Source organism: Sebastes umbrosus, chromosome 1 (genome assembly GCF_015220745.1).
Source record: "Sebastes umbrosus isolate fSebUmb1 chromosome 1, fSebUmb1.pri, whole genome shotgun sequence".
Taxonomy (NCBI): domain Eukaryota; kingdom Metazoa; phylum Chordata; class Actinopteri; order Perciformes; family Sebastidae; genus Sebastes; species Sebastes umbrosus.
In genome coordinates, this window is record NC_051269.1 from 22,180,605 (window position 1) to 22,200,168 (window position 19,564).

Below are 19,564 nucleotides of genomic sequence, written 5' to 3' on the forward strand. Positions count from 1 at the left end.
ACACACACACACACACACACACACACACACACACACACACAGTCCTGTCCTGTCCTAACGTTTAACAAACTGACACTGCACCCTGCAAGCCAATCACTTTAACACAAGAGTCACGTCACGTCTTTGACCAATCATGGGGCTCAGCTGGGACTTCCTGTCGGTCAACGCTTCTCTCTGCTGTTGTTGTTATTGTTGTTTACAGTGCGGTTAGAACAGCTACAAGAGAAAAGCATTAAAGAAAACAACAGCCTGGGTGAGTGCACATGTCTCTGGTCTGCTCTGGGACACTCGTCCTCTCCGCCGCCGCTCGTCTCTCTGTTGCCGCTAACTTCACTTCCTCCTCCTGCACTGATAATGCATGACAAGTTCCTGCATGTTGTCCATTGAACTTCCTGTTGCTCGCTCCTCTCTTCGCGCTCATTGTTCATCCGTCTCTCTGATTGTCACAGTGGAAGTCTGGCTCTTCTTCTTCTTCTGTTTTGGTCTTGTTTATGGTAGCTTGGTGTCCAGCCCTCAGGTGTCCTCTGGTAGTTTAAAGGGACAAGTGATGTTGATTCAGGCTCAAGTCGAGATATTTGTCTGATGTACGGTCCACATAAGCCCTCGGTACATTTCTGTTAAGATCTTAAACCATTCAGAGAGAATCAAATGTCACTTTTTCCTGATTTACATTCAGAAACCTAAACACAGTCACAGTGGCAACAGACTGTTACAGCAGGTCTGCTGCTGTTGGCAAGATAAATCATCAGTCCACCTTAAATATAAGGTATTCAAATGTTGAAATAACAACAAATAACTGTTTCACGTTTGAATCAGATTTACAAGCTTCATTCACATGCATATAAGCATTCGTTTTGGAGCAGGTGTCGGTACAATCAAATAAAGATTGGTAGCTGGAGATTAAAAACATACATAAATACCTATTAAGATTATATCCTAAACATATTTATACTCGAGACAACAATTTAAGAGTTAGAAAAAAATTATATAATGTCCAATAATAATATTTAACATTAACATGTACCATAAGGAAACATTTTTGATAAGAACAACTCAAATTAATAAATTAATTACGACCAAGATAGATAGGTAAAATATGTTGACCGAAAAATATCGTCCATACCAGTATATAGCTCGGACTTAGATATATACAGTGTATATTTAAACAGTATATACACAAGTGAATTAACAGCTAAAGTAAGGTTTGTTAAAGACAGAATGAGTAGGATTGTAAACACAACATTCAAAGTTGCGAGGTTTACGGAGCTCGCCAGCGGGTGAAAGCCAATCCCAGATTAACAAAAATATTTGCGTTTGTTTTGGCACTGTGTCCGCCTTTTTCGTAGCTTCCTCTTGGATGCGTGCTTAAGATCTGGCACCTGGTTGCTAAATTTTTATAGAGGTTGACGCCCAGAAACGTCCCAAACACAACAAAAAAAGAAAATCCAGGCAGAGGGCTGCAGAGTCTCTGCAGATACAGACACCACCACACACGTCTAGTTGGTCAGAAGTGATGATTGAGAGGGATTATTTTAGTTTGAGTCGATAATTTTTTTTAACGAAAATCCTACTCATTGTGCCTTTTAAATGCATTGTGCAAAGATACCAGAAACGTTGAGGGATTATTGCAGTGCAGTAAAGTAATCTGTGAATCCAATAAAATGTGTGTAGTGGCGTATAGTGTTCAAATGTGCATAGTGTGTTGAAGCACAGGGAATGGGAAAAGATCAAGCCAGTGCAATGGATGATTTGGATAATAATCTTTACCAAAGTAAAAGTACCAAAGTGCAATCATTCAGTGCAGGTGTTGTCGTTTAAATACAGTATCCTAATGTTTCACCACTAGCTGTAATTATAGTCAAGTCTTGTTCATCCTGTGCAATGATGCACACAGCATACAGATGTCTTGTTCTGGGATTTTTAGACAGGACACCTGGCTGTACCACCAGAGTTAGACATTTTTGGCCTCGTAGCATAGAAGTATTAAAATCACTCTCTGGCTGAAAACAATCTACTGATGTAGCTTGTTGAGATTTTTTATTTTTTATTCAAACCACAGTAATGGCTCAAATTGTGATAAAGCACAGATAAATTTCCCAAATTCAGTGTGTAAAACACGCCAAAGCCGCCAGGATCAACACCCGCCTTTACGAGGATCCAAACATGTGATCTTTGAATGACAGGATGGCCGCGGCTGTCTCAGAGGAGGCGGCTTGTCTCAGGGACACGGTGGCACCGAACGAGCCTGAACAGGGCTTGTTGGGCTTTCTGGATAATCTGGGTTGTTTCCATGGTTGCCAAACTGTCCACTGCTTTGTTTTTCTTCTTCTGGGGGAAAAAGAGCTTCTGGTCACTGATTGACTTCTTGGTGATTGAATGACAACACTGAATATGAATGCTGGAGGTGACTGTTTCACCGCTCACTCCGCCACAGTAGCCACTTTGTGAAGGAAACCCGCCATCATTTGGACTCTTGCTCTGTTATGAACATGTGTTTGGCTGGTAAAGTTTCGACAAAATCGTGTTTGTATATATATATCTGATCTGGTCACATGACAGATGTCGACATTGTCTCCCACGGACCAGTAGAGGAGCCTGTCGAGGACAAACAGAGCCTGCAGACACCTGAGAGCCAGGAGGAAGACGAGGATGAGGAGGATACAGACACCGATGATGGTGCATTTGGTGAAGATGAAGATGTTAACGGAAGTCAGTTTGATTATCATAATAATAGACAGCTTCATTTATATATAGAACTGTTCTTTAGCGGGTTTTGCTTTACAAAATAAAAGTAAACAGTCCGACATAATACAGAACAATAGAGTGCTGCAGGAATGAATCCTAAAACCCAGAAATAAGTTAGCATTTTAGCACTTCCAGTTCCCTCTTCTCAAAGTCAATGTTTTTTTTGAATGGGTTTTTAATTAGATGCCTTTTAATAAGACCTGTGGTTAACACAAGCTGAAGAGATTTTATGGTCATGCGACCGTTTGTGTAGTTCGTTTATAGCCTAACGTTGGCTTTTACATCCGGCGATTGCATTTACGCATCAAAAATCATGAAGTGGTGTTCATTTGTGGAGATTATTTTACAGAACAAAACATGCAAGCATCATAAACGTTTGTTTGCCACAGAGTTTATTTTCTGTAATAACCAGGGTGATGCTGTCTTCCGGGTTGGCCTACAAAAATACGTCATGCCTGCAGCACTCTATTGACAAGGAATCAAATGTAAATAACTTTAAAACATCTCAGAATATAATACTATTTAAAAAAAAATAAAAATAAAACCTATAAAATTCGATTTTTATAAAAGTTAAAATATTGATCGTTTGAAGTGAGTCATTTACTGAAATGCTGATCTTTTTTTTTTTTTAGTTTTCCGTATTTTCACAGTAAGGTTTATCAGAAATGCTGAATTAACTTTTGATCCAAAGCCTCATTTTAAGTTCACACTTAATGTGCATTAGACAATATGATATGACAGTCTTGGATCATTGCCTACGAAATTACTTTTCTTTTCAATGCTTGTATAGCTTAAATGAGCCTAGTATAAAAAATGTAACACCACGCGTCAGAAGTGATTTTTCCTCTAGATTTAGTCTTCTAGTCTTCTTCATGATGTGAGGTTCATAAAGAGGTTGAGTCTTTGGTTGATCTAGAAATCCTCTTCATTTTCTGCATAGATAATGTCAGGGGACTGCTCTCCAGTAAATCTGTGGTGTTGTTGAGTCCATTTTTTGTTTTGTTTGAGACACTTTTGGATTTCACTCTTTGTTTTGGTCACATCTTGAGTTTCCATTCGGACTCTGGTTGCTGGAGTTGTGAGTTTGTGCTCTGATGCAGAAACTTGTAGTTGTAGTTGAGTTTAATCTGTTGGGGCTGGTGAATTCCACGTTGAAGTGAAAAGTTATTGAGAGACTTGGCTGTCTGTCTGCCTGTCCACATCCTGTCTTCTGTTACAGCGTTGTGGAATCTGTCCAGAAACACTGTATTATTCCTGCCATGTATGGCTTTGATTTCTGCCCTGCCCGTTTGTTTACCAAGCATCTCTCTGTCCGTGTAGTTATCAATCTCTCTGTAACTCGTTAGTTCTGTCATGCTTTCTACCTGCTTGTATCTGTCTGTCTTCTCTCTGTCATGATTTCTGTCTTCAGCTCTTTTCTTTCTCGTCGTCTCTAATACAGGGTTGGGTATTGAGAGGAACCGAGTGTTCATTAAGAAAGATTGTTTTTGATTCTGCTCATTGATTTCAGAAAGTACAAATTTGACCTCCAGCTCTTCAATATACAACATAGCTAGCTATCAACATGTGTGTATTGTCACAATATAGCAGACTGGGTGAAAAAAAAAAGTTTTGAGGGATAATTTTTGATATAATAAATTTAATGATAAGGTTTTTCTCATCTGTGAAAGAAAAGTTTTGGCAGTTTTTTTTTGTTTTTTTTTGTCAAGATCATTTTCCGCGAGGTAGGGCGCAGAGCCTTGCAGAGGCAGCAGGTAAAATATGTCCCCAAAAAGAGTGTAAGGAACAGCATTCACTGTTCCTGGGCAATAACAGTTGCAACTGTTCTTATTGGTTGCGCTTCAATAGGTCAGCTGCAACCAAGGTCAAAGTTGAAATAATTTGAACTTCGAGCGCAGCACTCAGGGGCGATTTCGAGCGGTGCATCACACCAAGGGTAGCGTCTCCGCCAAGAGTGATTTTACTGCTGACCATGTGTGGGTGGCTTAATGCTCATATTGGCCACAAGAGTTTGAAGTACACCACTACCCCATGTTCTAAATAGGACTAAAAGCATTCAGGTTTTCTTCCAGGTGAGTTTTAATTAACACAGCTTGCACACAAATACACAGGTGTAACACAATATATCTACCTTGTGTTAAGAGTGCATGGAGAAATTAAAACTCACCTGGAAGAAAACACAAATGCTTTTAGTCCTATTTAGAACATGGAATAGTGGCCGAAATAAGTATTACAACAACAAACAAAAGACTTTTATTTTTTCACCTGCCAAATTTTTTTTCCACCTGTTTAACAGATGGAAAAACATTTAAGGATCTTTGATTATCCTGTCAAAACCTTTTGTATACCTGCCTTTAAGTCATAAACACAGGAAAGAAAACATTTTAGAAAGTGGATCAGCCAAATTTGTTTTCACACTTCTCTCACGTCTCTCAGGGTTTCCATAGGACACAGTAAATATTTAGTTGAAAATAATTTCTATAATATCATGCAGGGAAGAAGTCCATTTAACATGTTGAAGCATTTCCTGTAGTTTTGATGTCATAATGCCTCTAAATCAGCTAATGATAGGACCAGAGGGAAAACAAGTGAACATTCAACTTATGCATCGTAAAATACAGTATACACATTTTTTAAAATTTATTTCATGTTTTACTAAAAATAATCCCAAAAAATGACAATTGTCAGGCTGCCTCTTTCTGCTTGTAATACAGGGTGTTTGTCTCCAACATATTTTGTTTCTATTCTTAAATAATTAGATATGACATTGATGAGCAGAATCAATACAATCTGAAATAAATACCCAACTCCACTCTTGGTAGTCATCTTAGTAATGTCAGTGCTCTGTGTTTCTATCAGACAACTGTCATGTTAACAACAGCGGAGGAGACTCGACTAGAATCCAACAGTTGATTGAGTGTCCGCGTGAGTACTGTTTCCCATTCCTGCTGTATGCTGCCACACCAACACACACACACACACACACACACACACACACAGAAAGAAACACACACACTGATAGTTAACACGCCAGGAAAAGACAAAAAAATCTAAATTATAAGATGGTAAGTTAAAGTTTTATTTTACAGTTATAGTTTATTTAAGTTAAATCAAAATAAGACTTTATTGCGAAATGTACTTATGAGATATTAAGTCAATTTTGAGATAATTAAGATTAGTAATTTTTACTTATTTCTCAAGTCATAATGTTGTCTTTTCTCATATTTCTGACTTAATAAGTAATGATTTTGTCTTAGTATCTCATCATGGTATTTACCCAGATTGTTTTCATTAACATGCTTAACATCTATTTCTTTGCTTTTCCTGGTGGAAATGTGCTTCCATACTTATATATACTATATACATACATATCTGATGCTCCAGAGGAAACTTCTTTGATGGAGCAGGGTGTGGATTAGTTGCTGTTAAACATCAAATTAAACCTGATACACTCTTCTGGTTGAATAGTGTTTATAACTCAATCATGTACATATGGGAAGACATTTAACAGAAAAAGGGTCCTCTGTCTGTCAAACAACAGAGAAGAAAGAGCCTCTGATGATCTGTCAAGTTTCTGGATATCATTCTCATTCTCAAAGACTCCATCTAGTTTCGAGAACTAGTTTCTTGACAGACCAGATGTTTTGAAAAATATTTTCCCCGCTGGTTTTCTTTCATTATAAAGTCCAGTTGGTAGCTGGTAGCTCTAGATGGTAACTTTTTGTCCGTACACTTTGTTTCCGCACAGTGTAAAGAAAGTCATAACCGACATCTTTGATTTGAGTTGTACACATCAGTACAGTACGTCACAAGATGGGTGTTATGTTCTAAAGCCCAATATTAAAGAGCATAGAAGCAAAGAGACAAAAACTTTTTGGCAACAGTTGCTAGATGGTGCTGCGGTAGCGCTGACGCCATTTTGGACTGAAAACAATGAGTCTGTGGCCATGGATGTATAAAGAGACGTCTGTAAATCAGAGGATAATTTTTTTCGAGGTAAATCAACTTCCCATTATGAACACTTAAATAGCCTCATTTAAATCATTATGTCCTAACAGTTGTTAAATTAGCTAATAGCTGAATCCAGAGTTATTTTCCTCGGCATAATGAACGTGCATCAGGTCCGCAGGACTGCACCGTCCTGCACGCTTATATATGACATATCTGGTTCTGCTTCCTGCTAGCTCTATGCAGCTGTAATAATGGATATTCTGGCTGTAATTCATCACTTTTATTATCTTATAATACACCCATGGGCTGTATGCTGTAAGCCTGTACCGTGGTGGATGTATTAACGTCTCTGTTCCCAAACAACCGGCTATCAGCCAGTAGCTAGTAGTGCTAGTAGCATGACATAAACAGAATTTAATTTAGTTGAAGGCTATTTACTAACACGCAGGGCAAAAGCATAGGACACAACCTCTTATACATCCATGCTCTGTGGGCTATTGGACATTGATTTTGGAGGTCATTGATATGAAAAAGTTTGAGATTGCTCTCAAAATCTGCGTGCTGGATTTTTTTCATTTCCATTTATGTCCATCGCTCACTTTATGCTCCTCTGGGAAGCAGCCGGGAAAAAAATTGATAAATAAGTAAGTAAGTAAATAGTTATAATAGTATACATATTTCGACAGTATACATAGTATACAGTAATCTTATTGTTCAACACAGGCCATTTCGGTAGAGACATTAAAATTATGACAATAGAACAGAAATAATTTAGTTTAACTTTTACTTTTCTTTACTTTTCCTACCTACCTCCAGTAGCATCTATCCATGCAGATATTTGTGGTTTTTATTTGTGCACGTTTGGAGATTTTTGCCTCCACCTCAACATGGAATGAACATGAATGGAATTTTGTTTGTGGTGCTGAATGCATAGACAAATTACACTTGAAAATCTCGAGAGCAGCATCTCTCTCTAGAAACAACGTCCCCATTATTCAGAATAATCTACAGACATCACTGTCAATAGATTGCATTATAAACTATTTGAAACTTATTGCAGGGGGTTCATCCTGAGTAACCAGGAGAGACACTGCTAGATACGCCTAGGGCAAAGACACTTGTGATTTGAGTGAACTCACCCTTTAAACAAACACTGTACTGAACAATTAGAATTATTTTTGAGTATATATAGTGTCACGTTGCTGTCTGAACTTCTTGTCTGGTAGTTACATGTTTTACTGGTGCTTTGGTAGTTTTAGTGGTATGTAGTGGTTGTAACGGTACCGCCGGCTGACCGGTTGGTTCTCAGTTTCTCACACACTTTTCTTTTTCTTTAGCTGATCTTCACATCTTTTGTTTCTGCATGCTGCCTTTTTTTTATATAGATTTTCACCTGATTAGCTTAGGTTTCTATCTTCTTGTGTTTCTGTTGTCCTCCTCCTCTTTTGGTTCTTTCTTTTCCTCTGGTCGTCTTGGAGAGAATTTGTTCAACAGCTTCTCTAATAAACACTTTGAATACCTTAAGCAGTTCAAGTATCTAGTTTGTGGAAAGTTTCCTTGACTGCCTACATTTCTGTAGGCAGTCAACCAGACATCAGCTGATGTTGAACTGTCATCTCTTCTTTTCTTTGTTTGTTGGCTGCAGTGACGTATGTAACTGGCAGCTGATAGCAAGCAAGTGTTTCTGCAACACTGCTGGCAGTCCCACTTGCTGCCGTTGTTGCTGGTTGCAGTAGACGTTGTAGAGGTCCTCCATCTCCCTCTGTTGTTGCTAGACATTTTAGAAGTGGATATTATTATAGGCTGAGATGTGTTTTGTGCTCTCTAATAACTCTGCTATTACTGTGGTGACACAGTCAAACTGAACGTAGTTTCACTGACACCGAAAATAATTCTTCTCTTTGCGACTTGGAGAACGTATGGCTTTAGATGGATTAGGATGATTTCATAGCGATGAATCAGATTGAATTGAGTTGTGGATTTTGAAGTTTATTGTGGGAGCAGCTGATAACAGCACAACCAAGTATGTGTGTTTTTTTCAGATGAAAAGATATCTAGGCATCTGATCCAAACATTACATCGGTCCCTTTTTTTTCAGTGACATTTCAAGGACTTTATTTCAACATGTATTAGATTTTACAGGTTATCTTGGAATTATTTTTGCTGTACAAACGTGGCAAAAAAGGAAAAATCCTTTATATACATCATAGTGTTATATCGCAGATATACAAGTGAGATGCCACAGAGGTGATGATGGCATGTTTATTTCAGTCTATAACCTGGATTAGTCTGTATTTCACATGTTTTAGTCATTAATCTGATGCCCTTCTCCAGAGCAACTACACAGCTGTCTCTGTTTTAGGTTACAACATAACTGTTATACAACAGTAGATGTACTTTTTCATGTAATACCTGCAACCAAATTGTTTTATTTATACTTTTAATGTGAAATGTTTAAAAACAACAAGCACATTTATTCCCTTATTTGATTGACTTCAGTAGCTAAAGGGAAACTTTAGTTCAGTGAGATTCTACACTTAACATCTGTACTAACCAGCCACTAATCCAGCTGATAACTCGCCCTGAGTCAGTGTAAATGGCTGTATGATTGCTGGTTGTTGTTTACAGGATGTTAAGTTGGCAGAGTTCGGGATAGACTTGAAATGATTCAATTTCAAATTCTAAAACTAATTCAAACTGGCTTTATTGACTGATTCTCGTGGTTTTCTTTTTTTTTCTCCCTCCAGCGGTCAAACAGCTGAAGGAGACTGTAAGTTCTTCAATCCACAAACTGGCCAACTTTGATGGTAAGAGCTCAACTAAGCTTCAAGTCTAGAGCACTTATCAATAATAATATATCTGTTGTCAGAGGCCTGGAGTAGTTCAGTCTGTGACCGACCATCAGAAATCAGAGAGAACACAAACTCTGAATCTGATGAAACCGATGTAAAATCAAGAATATTCTATCATCACTAACATGTATGAACCAAAAATTAAGCCCTCGTGTTTATACGTGTGTGTTTGTAGAAGTGATGGACGCTCACCTACAGAACAACCAGACGGCAGAAGACGACATCCTGGCCAGCCCTGATCGACTCAAAGGTAGAGAGCACACTAAACTGTACACACTGCACTGCTACGCTCACAGCTAGTTACGGCTGACTTCATCTCACCGTCACTCCGTCACACACGCTTTCTGTCTCTCTCTCTCTCTCTCTCTCTCTCTCTCTCTCTCTCTCTCTCTCTCTCTCTCTCTCGACCACACAATGACACTTGCTAACGTTAACCACACAATCTACGCACTGAGTTATTCCTTAAAGGAGGTCATTTGAGTTTAGAAAACATCTTAAAAATACATAATTTGGTGTGACGGGGAGTCGGACTTGCAATACACGTGCTTACAAAAATCGTAAGATTTTAGTTTTTCAATTTCAGCACAACATGAGGCTCCAAAAACATCCCCTGAGAAACTCTGTGCTGGTATAAATGGTTTACAGTTTTATGTTCTTTAATAAAAAATAACCATCAGAAACCAAAAATTCTAATTTGTGCCAGTTCTTGTTTATCTCTTGTGATCGTATTATTAAACGTTAGAGAATATCTTCACCGGGTTTCTTTAGAGGGCGTGCTCTTTATTCATTTATTTTGAAATGTTTTCGTTGTTTTCATCGAACTAGGGGGACACTGACTGACTGACTGACTTTTTGTGAAGTCACAAAGGGCAAAACCTGCTGACAAGTAGACATCCTCTATACTGACCTCTGACCTTTGACCTCTGTCTTTGCTGTTGTGAGAGCTCTGTGTGTTTGTCATCCACACAATGCTCAGGCTCACCAGCAGCCATGTGTGGGGGGCTTTGATATACAATACATTTTCTCTGGACACGCACACACATTTTTAATATTTCTATACTTTTCAGGACACTAATTGTCACTCCCAAAACCTTAACCATCACGTCTACATGTCTAACCCTTCAGTCAAACACACAGTAACAATGAATGGTACTAAAGCTGCTCTAAACTGCTGCTTTTGTTGTTTCTGGTTCACCACCTGAACCCTGCAGTGCCTCACACACACTATAATCCAGTCAGTGCACTACACACAAGTATGTGTATATCTGTTGCACACATACACATACATGTGGGGACCTATTTATTCATTTTTTTACGCCTTTCTATTTTGGTGGGCTCTTTTATTGTTATTCCTTCATTTTGTTTGCTGGTTTTATATGGATTTCGTCTTTTTTTCCACAACCGTTCTGTCCCCTCCTGGCTAACCTTTGTGTGTGTGTCTGCGTGTGTGTGTGTCCACAGGGAATCAGATGGATGCCAAAGAGTCTGACATGTCAGACACTCTGAGTCCCAGCAAAGACCGCAGCAGTGACGACACGTCAGGTCAGTAAAATCACACACAATGAGTCATGTTGTAACCAGAATTTCTTTATCTTTAAGTATTTAAGTGTCATTTATGCGATTCTCTCACTCTCTCAGGTTTTTGCCTTACATCATTGTTCATTTCAAGTTTTTTTCTGCTGTTGAACTTTCCTTTTAATAGTGTTGAAGTCTGTTCTCTGCATCAGGTTACACAGAGCATCTAGTCTGTAATAAAGTATTAAGTAACCTACTAAGAACTAAATAACATAAAGATGTATTTTCTAATATTGTTATTGATCATTCAGAAAAGTACATCTGTTATCTTTGTAGAACCAGGCAACACTGGCTGAAGATAAAATGCTGTTATGTGTCTTTATTTAAAAAAATATATAATCATATCTGTTTTTTTACCTTGTGGATATTTAAATCACTTTGTAATTGTTTTGTAGTACTTATTAGAAACACATCAGAAAGTAATATATGTGTGTGTGTGTTTCAGACGGCAACATGGACGACCAGGAGCTGAATGAACCACAGAACAGAGTAGCTCTGCTCAAAGGTAACCATGGCAGCTCATCTCTGCTTTGTAGTTTTGCTCTGCTGCACTAACAGACCATCAACAGTAACCAAGGTTATTAGATTCAGTAATTCAGTAAACTGTCCTTCAGGGAGAGCTGCTCAGTGTCGGTGGCTGCAGTTCCTCTAAATGTCTCTTTTCTTTGAGTCCGTTATTCACTTTATTGATTGATAGTGTATGACATGGGGCCATTATATGTGCGAAGAGTTTTTTTTCATTAATTAAAAAAAATGAAAATGTTGAATTACTCTGTGTGTGTGTGTAGCTGAGTTGCATCGGGCCGGTCTAGAGCCTGGAGACACGGAGCAGGTCATCCACCACCTTCACAGAGAGCTTCTGGACGCCCAGGAATTAGCCAACACTGGCAAGCAGAGATGTCTGGAGCTACAAGGTAACTAACAGTATAAAACAACCCCACTACAATTACACCACATCCTAGCTCTTATTAGAATCCACAGGTTCTTAAATTTCCTCCCATTTCAGTTGATATTGTGAAAATCAAACGTGGACTGTGATAAATTAAACTGAGCAGGTGGAGATCCTAAAATGTTGGCACTGTTGATTGAGTTTCCCTCTAATATATGACATTAGTGATTCTGACATTGTTGTAAGGACACATTTAATTCACATATTACTCTCATTGTACGTCACATGACATCATACCAGATAAAGATGGTGACCATATGACTTTCTGTGTTTGTCTGTAGCTCTGCTGGAGGAGGAGAGGAGGAGCAATTCTCAGCAGACTGAAGAGTCAACCAAACAGATCCAGTACCTGCAGAGTAAGTACACACACACACACACACATACACACACACACACACACACACACACACACACACACACACACACACAATAGCTGGGTTTCTACCAAAAGTTCTGGGACTTTTGTCCCTGGAACTAAAAGGCTCCTTCAGCCCACTGTTGTCTGCGTTTCCACCGCGGCCAAAAGACCTGCAAAGATTAGGCAAGTTGTAGACGAGGGCTGCTGGTGGTCACAGCAGTAAACACACTGCAGATTGCAGTTCAGGGCGTCCACCTGTTTCATAAAAAAAAAACATGCTGAAAAAAAAATGGTTTTGTCTCACCTCGACGATATTTACTGCTGTATATATTTACTGATGCACATTGGATGTAATGAATGAAATGCAGAGGAGGAAAATGAAACTAAGAGCGTCTGTCTCCCCAATAAATCATCTGTTGAGTGTCTGATAGTTAATTATTTGTGCTTTAGAACGTTAACGCCGTGAAACAATCAGAAAATAGCTTTTCTGTCTTTCTCTCGTTCATAGCACCGTCGCACTCTGTCTCTCTTCTATCACTCACCCTCTCAGCACCCTCACACAATCTCTCTCTCTGTCTTTTTCTCTCTGTCTTTTTTTTTAAACGAGTCAGGAAGCCGACAGCAGAGCCTAACTTTACTTTCAAGGTTATCAAACGAATCGATATTAGATTACTTCCTTGTTTATGAGAGAAGCAGGACACGAGTTGAAGCCGTTGCAGCTGCGGTGTTTTGTGTGTGTTTCACCAGTCAGCGACGGTCATCCCTTCAAACTCCAAGTGCTACCCCTGACCAGGGCCTTTTTGGGTGGTAAAAAAGGCCCTGGAACTTAATTTAGAACGTGATCCCTGTGGTCGGTCGAAATGCGGTGGGTTCCTCAAAAGGTTCTTAGTTCCGGGGCAAAGTTCCTGCGGTGGAAATGGGGCTATTACTATACACCTATATGTTCCATAATGTACCTCGCTCCAACCTCACTTCTCTTTGTGTGTGTGTGTGTGTGTTTAGCTCAGCTTGGGAAGCTGCAGGCCGACATGGAGGCACTGAAGGAGCAGAGGGAGAGCACCATCTGCACCACCAGAGAGGAGCTCTACTGCGCCCAGGAGGAGGTACCACTCCATCTCATTACCACTCCTGCCTTTTACCTTCTGGCTCCTCACAACTCCCTCTGATTTCCCACAGCTCCTCCTGACAACCTGACATTACTCCCTCTGATGCCTCTTTGACTCTCCTCAACTTCCCCTCCAATTCTTCCTGACAGCCATCTGACTCTTCCAAACTCCCCCCCGACTTCCCTCCCCTTGTGGCTGACTCCCCTGTCTTTTCTCTGACTCCAGTCGACTCCCTTTTACTCACTTCTCTCTTCTACTGACTCCTCCTGACACCTCTCTGACTCCTCGTGAGTGTCTTTTGCTTCCTTCTGTGTCCTACTGAATCCTCCCGACTTCCCTCTGATTCCCTTTGACTCTTCCCTGCACACAAAGAAACTGGACACCCTCTGCCTGTCAGTTTACAGTAAATCCCAGTCATATGACGTCACTGACCGACTCACGGATTGTGTTTCTGCTGTCAGATTCTCGTCCTGCGGCACGCCATGGAGGCAGCCACGGCGGAGCGGGAACGCGAGATCTCCGCCCTGCAGACCGACCTGGGCAGCGTGCGGTCCGAGCTGGAGCACTGGAGGGACACGGCCGCCAAGTACGAGGTGGAGATCAGCCGGCTGCAGGAGGCCTTCACACAGCAGAAACAGCAGCAGAGCACCGCCAACCAGCTGCAGGGTGAGCACAGAGTGTGTGTGTGTGTGTGTGTTAGGCTGAATCCAGATTAACAACATGTCATTAAACACACAGATATTAATCATAACTATACTTCCTCTTCTTCTCTTTCAGCGGAGTGTGTTACGTTGCAGCAGCGGTGTGTGTGTTTGCAGCAGGACTGTGACGGCCTGAGAGGTGAACGGAAAACTCTTACGGACAAACTGCACCGCCTGGAGACTGAGCTGAGCAGGTACTCTCTCTCTCTCTCTCTCACACACACTCACACACACACACACACACACACAGCATTTTCTGAAGCCCCAAACATCAAAAGAACGTGGTTACTCAAACAGTGAACCATAAATTGATAATGTTTTTAAATTTAAATTATTACATTTCAAAAGCTTGTAAGAAGCCAAACAAATTTTCAGGAATGAAATTCAAACAATCATAAGCTAATCTCCAGCTGACAGAATTGAAAAGATTAGGGCTGACCCGAATGCTACAAAGCTTTGATCGTTGCCATGGTATTTGACCTCCAAATCAGTATTCGAATGCTTCCTTTTTATTTTTATTTTTATATATATACTGAATAAGTATGTAATAATAATGTATAAATCCCCAAATTGCCTGTGAAATAAGAAATAATTCCTGTGTTGGAGGCTTTGTAGTCGATTCAGCATGTTGAATTGACGGCGGAGCTCGTCGGTGAAAGAAATCACTCTGATATGCTGTTGATCTTAAACAAATCAGTGAACGAGAAGAGAGGTGTGAAAATGGTCGGCAAACTTTGCTTTGTTTCATATAGACAGACACACCAACCCGACATCATACTGTGTCCAAAAAAGTGTCCAAAAAAGTGAAATGTAAACATGAGGATCGACTCGGAACATATCAGGAATGCGTGTCAAACTGTGGGAGGGTGGATGTTAAAGCTGGACCTAGAAGTCTTTGTGATTGAGTTGATGAATTCTGGCTCACGACAGCTGAAGAGCCGCCAAGTCTACGGGTTCTGACAGGTTCACAGTTTGGATTCAGCATTAAAAGAATGACAGAGGACGAGAAGGACTTGAGGAAACATGGAGTCCAGCTGATTCAGGCAGAACAGGACGACAGCTGAGTGGCGGCTGCCTGAACCAGACGAAGCCGTCAGCAGGTTAACCGACTGCAGCTCCGTCTGTTCTCCATGGGGAGAAAACATCGCTGCATGTTCTCATCGGAGCCCAGAGCTCAGCAGGATTTTATCTGAGCTTCAGCTATGCTTAGTTGCCAATAAACTGTTCTGGTGCCATTAGCAGCACTTCTCATTATTATCTGAAATGCACCCCTCCAGTAAAAACTGCAGATGTCAGCTGCAGCTCGCGGTCTCAAACCTGTTTAGATGCTGTACAACCTACAACTATTTCTTAAATGGGGCCTTTTTGGGAGGTAAAAAAGGCCCCATAAAATGTCGCCGGAACTTAATTTAGACCCGGGTCCTTTCTGTCGGAAACGCAGTGAGTTCCTCAAAAGGTTCTTAGTTACAGGGCAAAGCTCCTGCGGTGGTAACAGGGCTATATTTAACGAGTGAGGCAATTGTTTGTGCCATTATGTAATAACTAAATTGATCACATGATGTGTCAGGATTAGAAGTAGGCTCAATCACAATCAGGTGACGATGTTTGACAAACAAATCCTCTGTATGTGTGCAGCACCAGGGAGCAGAGTCAGGTCCTCAGCTGCAGCCTGGAGTCTCTGGGGAAGAGAGAGGAGGTTCTACAGGACAAACTGGGTTCTTTGGAGAATCAACACCTGCAGGATGCAAGCAATCTGAAGAACCAGCTGGACCAGGCCCAGGCCCACACACACACACTGCAGAGAGAGGTACACACACACACACACACACACACACACACACACACACACGCACACACACAGCAGAGAGAGGCAGACAATCCCTTAAAGTTGTTAAGTCACTTCTTTACAGACATTAATAGAAATAGAAAATATGTGATATAGAAATGATGTGATAGCGGTCTCTGTGTGTGTGCGTGTGCATGTGCAGTATGAAGACACACAGTCCCAGCTGTTGGACCTCCGTCAGCGCTATGAGAGAACAGAGAAGGAGAAGCTGAACATCCACCAGGAGCTGGAGCAGTGCAGGAGCAGCCTGAAGCTGCTGCAGGACAAGACCAGCTCTGTGAGTACACGCACACACACACACACACACACGCACACACACACACGCACACACACACACACACACACACACACACACACACACACACAATCACACACACACACACACACACACACACACACACACACACACACTTTCTAATTATACCAAAGACTATATGAACTAGGGATGTAACGGTTACCGGTTTCACAATAAACCACGGTAAAATTTGCAGCGGTTAGTATTACCGTTTCAAATTTGAATTATCATTAAAACTGTGTTTGATTACCGCCAATGTTTTGTAAGCCCGGCGTAACATTAGCGATTGTGCGGTCGAGATGTGAGCGTAGCAGTGTGTGTACAGGTCATGCTGTCGGTGAATAATGCTACAACTCCTAAAGACCCAAGCCAAGCTCCTATGTCTTGCTGTCCACCTGCTGATTGAAGTAAAGGGGATTAACCTTGAACTTAAGGCTGGCTCACTCTAAAACGTGGAGAGAGCCCACACATAATGACATTACATTGAACAGTTTTGCTCCTATAGTGTATGGAGAGCAACGATTTGGCCAAAACAGCACACCTCACACAAACAGATTCCACTCATGAACTACAAGAGTCCCGACTAGAGAAAACGGAAAGCTCTCAAAATCGGACTTAAATATTGAACATGTTTAATATTTACGATTTGAAGTCAATGCGGCCAGGATGGACTTCCAAGGCGTCTTAACATACCTCACACCACAGGAATATCTGGAAAGATAATCTTAAGAACCATCAAATATCAATGCTTTGCTGACGATAGTCGGGAAGGAATTGGGCCCAAAATCGGCATAATTCCTGTGTAATGCGTAGCCGGCATTAGCAGCAACAACGGCTCAGACTCACTTAAAGTGGGCTGTTAAGTTGGACCAGCTATTCCGCAAAGTGGGTTGACTCAAATACAAGACCCTTATGTTTGGCTCATTACAATTACTCAAATGCAACACAGAAGATAGACTGTGTTTGTGTGTGAGTGAGAGAATAATGATAATGATAATAATAATGTAACTGTGTATCAGTACTTTTTAACAATACCGCGATAATACTGATTACCGTTATATAAGTTATATACCGTTTCATCCTTAGTATGAACTATTTGTGTTGTAACCTTTATTCTTTTGTTTGCTCAGCTTTAAATCCAGATGTTTTCATGATGTTCTTTTCCACAGTTTTGGATTTTTGTTGCTTAAAGATTAATGCAGCAGAAGCACCAGACTTGCTCATGGACACTGTGGCAGTCTCGGATTTGCTAGCCGTAACCCACCCAGCACTTCCAGTTCACAGCCTCCCTCCTCACTGCTTACTAGCTAACTGTAGACGCAAACAAGTCGCACCAATCACTGTTGTTAGAATCTTAAATCAGACCTTCAGTCCTGTTAACTAACAAAGAGGACTGATAACAACCTCTGTGCTGGAGGTGGAAGCAGATGGAGTAAATCATATAAACAGAATCTAATAGCAGTGGTAGATAATAACAAATCATCACACATCGTCGTCTCTCCTGCCTTTCCATCCTGAGCTGATCAATAGCAGCTGTTAGTTTCTCAACTCAAGGAAACACAAATCAGAAGATGACAGCGAGGCGGAGCAGCATCCTCCTCCTACTCCTCCTACTCCTCTTCTGTTACCCCTCTTCCTCCCCCTCTCTCTCATCTACCTGTCTTCAGCTCTTACTCCTCTCAGTCTTTTGTTGACGTGATGGTAGATGTTTGTCTTGTTCCTCGGGTTTTGTTTCCCCAGAGCTTTTCAGAATAAAATTCCTGATCCAGATTCACAGGACTAGATCATCAAAACTTTGTTTTAACTGACAATTCAAAAGGATAATTCCAGTTATTTAAACTTTGGTTTAATTTTCATGGTGCTGTCCATCATTTCTTCAAGCTCACTATGTGCACTCATAGAGTTAATAGCTGAGAAACAAGCAGTCAAAAAAACTCCAGGTTATGCCTAGTTCACACTACACGACTTCAGCCCTGATCTTCTGCTCCCCAACAGTTTTTAGAGCTCCCCGACAAAAGCCCCCAAATCAGAGGCAAATCAGGGTAGGTGCACCGCTCGCACATCGCCGCTCAAGTGTTATGTGCGAACTGTTCAAATATATATCGTTCGATATCTAGCATGCTCAATATCTGGACCTGTTGGGGTCCAGATATTGCTCTCATTGGCTGTAGCTCGTAGCCACGAAACCTGGGGGAGGAGGGGTCGCCTGTAGCAGTAGGAACTTACTGTATGTGCTGGATTTGCAACACAGAGCAAAGTTGTTGTTGCACCTAGAGGAATAAATAGTAAAAAAAAAGAGTGTGGAAACTGGTGGAAACAGACTATTTTGTGACCACATGCCAACAACAACATCAGCAATGTGTTTCGCATATGGCATCACATCATTTACCAAGTATGTCTTGCGTGTGTATTCGTGACAAAACGTAGTTTGGAGACCAGACATACTCATCGGGGATTCCTCCCGGTGAAAGATGTTGTAGTGTGTGACCCAGCGTCGCCACCCTCCACCACCACAATGACTTACACAAAGACAGCACGTTGTGTAGTGTGATCAGTACAGCGCTATGACCACTTTGAAAGTCGTGTAGTGTGAACTTGGCTTTAGAGACAAACTTGTTTGGGTCATCATTATACCATTCACCTTTCAAAGTGCACTTTGTAAATATCAATCACAGACTCACTTCCTGCTTATACTTTAACCTACTTTACATACCGTAGTTGTGTGCACACAGTATTCCAGCAGGATTATTCATGTGTGCCCACTTTCAAGCGGCAGTTTATCAGACTTCGTGCAGCTCTCTCTGGAGCTGCAAAAGGCTTTATGCAACTTTTTTCACATACGCTGTAGCACTCACCACGACCTGTAAACAGACTTTGATTTGTAAAGTTGGTGCAGTTCCCCTTTAAGAAGCTACCAGTGTAGTTTTTTGTTTTTTTTTATAATAAAAAACAATATATAAATAGTGTTTTAACATGCATCCTTCGCCATCAGTGTGTTTTTTGCCTTGTCAAACCTCATTGAAATGATGGTTATGGTTGGTGGTGAGTACAATGTGTTTAGTACTGATAGAAGTGATGGACCAAACTATGAAAATAAGACTCAAGTTGAAATAACAGAATTATCCTTTAAGTTCATTATTTGTCTGCACCAGGCACAGTGCACTGTATTGGCACCCTAGTTTACAG

General features: G+C 40.8%; 1 protein-coding gene across 20 annotated transcripts in view; it reads left to right on the forward strand.

Moving 5' to 3' along the window:
* slmapa (sarcolemma associated protein a) overlaps window positions 1-19,564 on the forward strand; it is a 76,096-nt gene that overhangs the window by 48,634 nt on the left and 7,898 nt on the right. For 4 of the 20 annotated variants that reach the window (XM_037749003.1, XM_037748928.1, XM_037749236.1 and 1 more), the window contains 14 exons: window positions 203-253; window positions 2,560-2,709; window positions 5,605-5,670; window positions 9,444-9,503; window positions 9,724-9,798; window positions 11,010-11,090; window positions 11,569-11,628; window positions 11,912-12,037; window positions 12,354-12,428; window positions 13,433-13,533; window positions 13,998-14,202; window positions 14,314-14,431; window positions 15,873-16,044; window positions 16,226-16,360. In XM_037749003.1, coding sequence (XP_037604931.1) covers window positions 203-253; window positions 2,560-2,709; window positions 5,605-5,670; window positions 9,444-9,503; window positions 9,724-9,798; window positions 11,010-11,090; window positions 11,569-11,628; window positions 11,912-12,037; window positions 12,354-12,428; window positions 13,433-13,533; window positions 13,998-14,202; window positions 14,314-14,431; window positions 15,873-16,044; window positions 16,226-16,360 — 1,475 coding nt within the window. The remainder of the gene's footprint in view (window positions 1-202; window positions 254-2,559; window positions 2,710-5,604; window positions 5,671-9,443; window positions 9,504-9,723; window positions 9,799-11,009; window positions 11,091-11,568; window positions 11,629-11,911; window positions 12,038-12,353; window positions 12,429-13,432; window positions 13,534-13,997; window positions 14,203-14,313; window positions 14,432-15,872; window positions 16,045-16,225; window positions 16,361-19,564) is intronic. The other 16 variants (XM_037750275.1, XM_037749835.1, XM_037750350.1 and 13 more) reach the window with 13 other exon arrangements.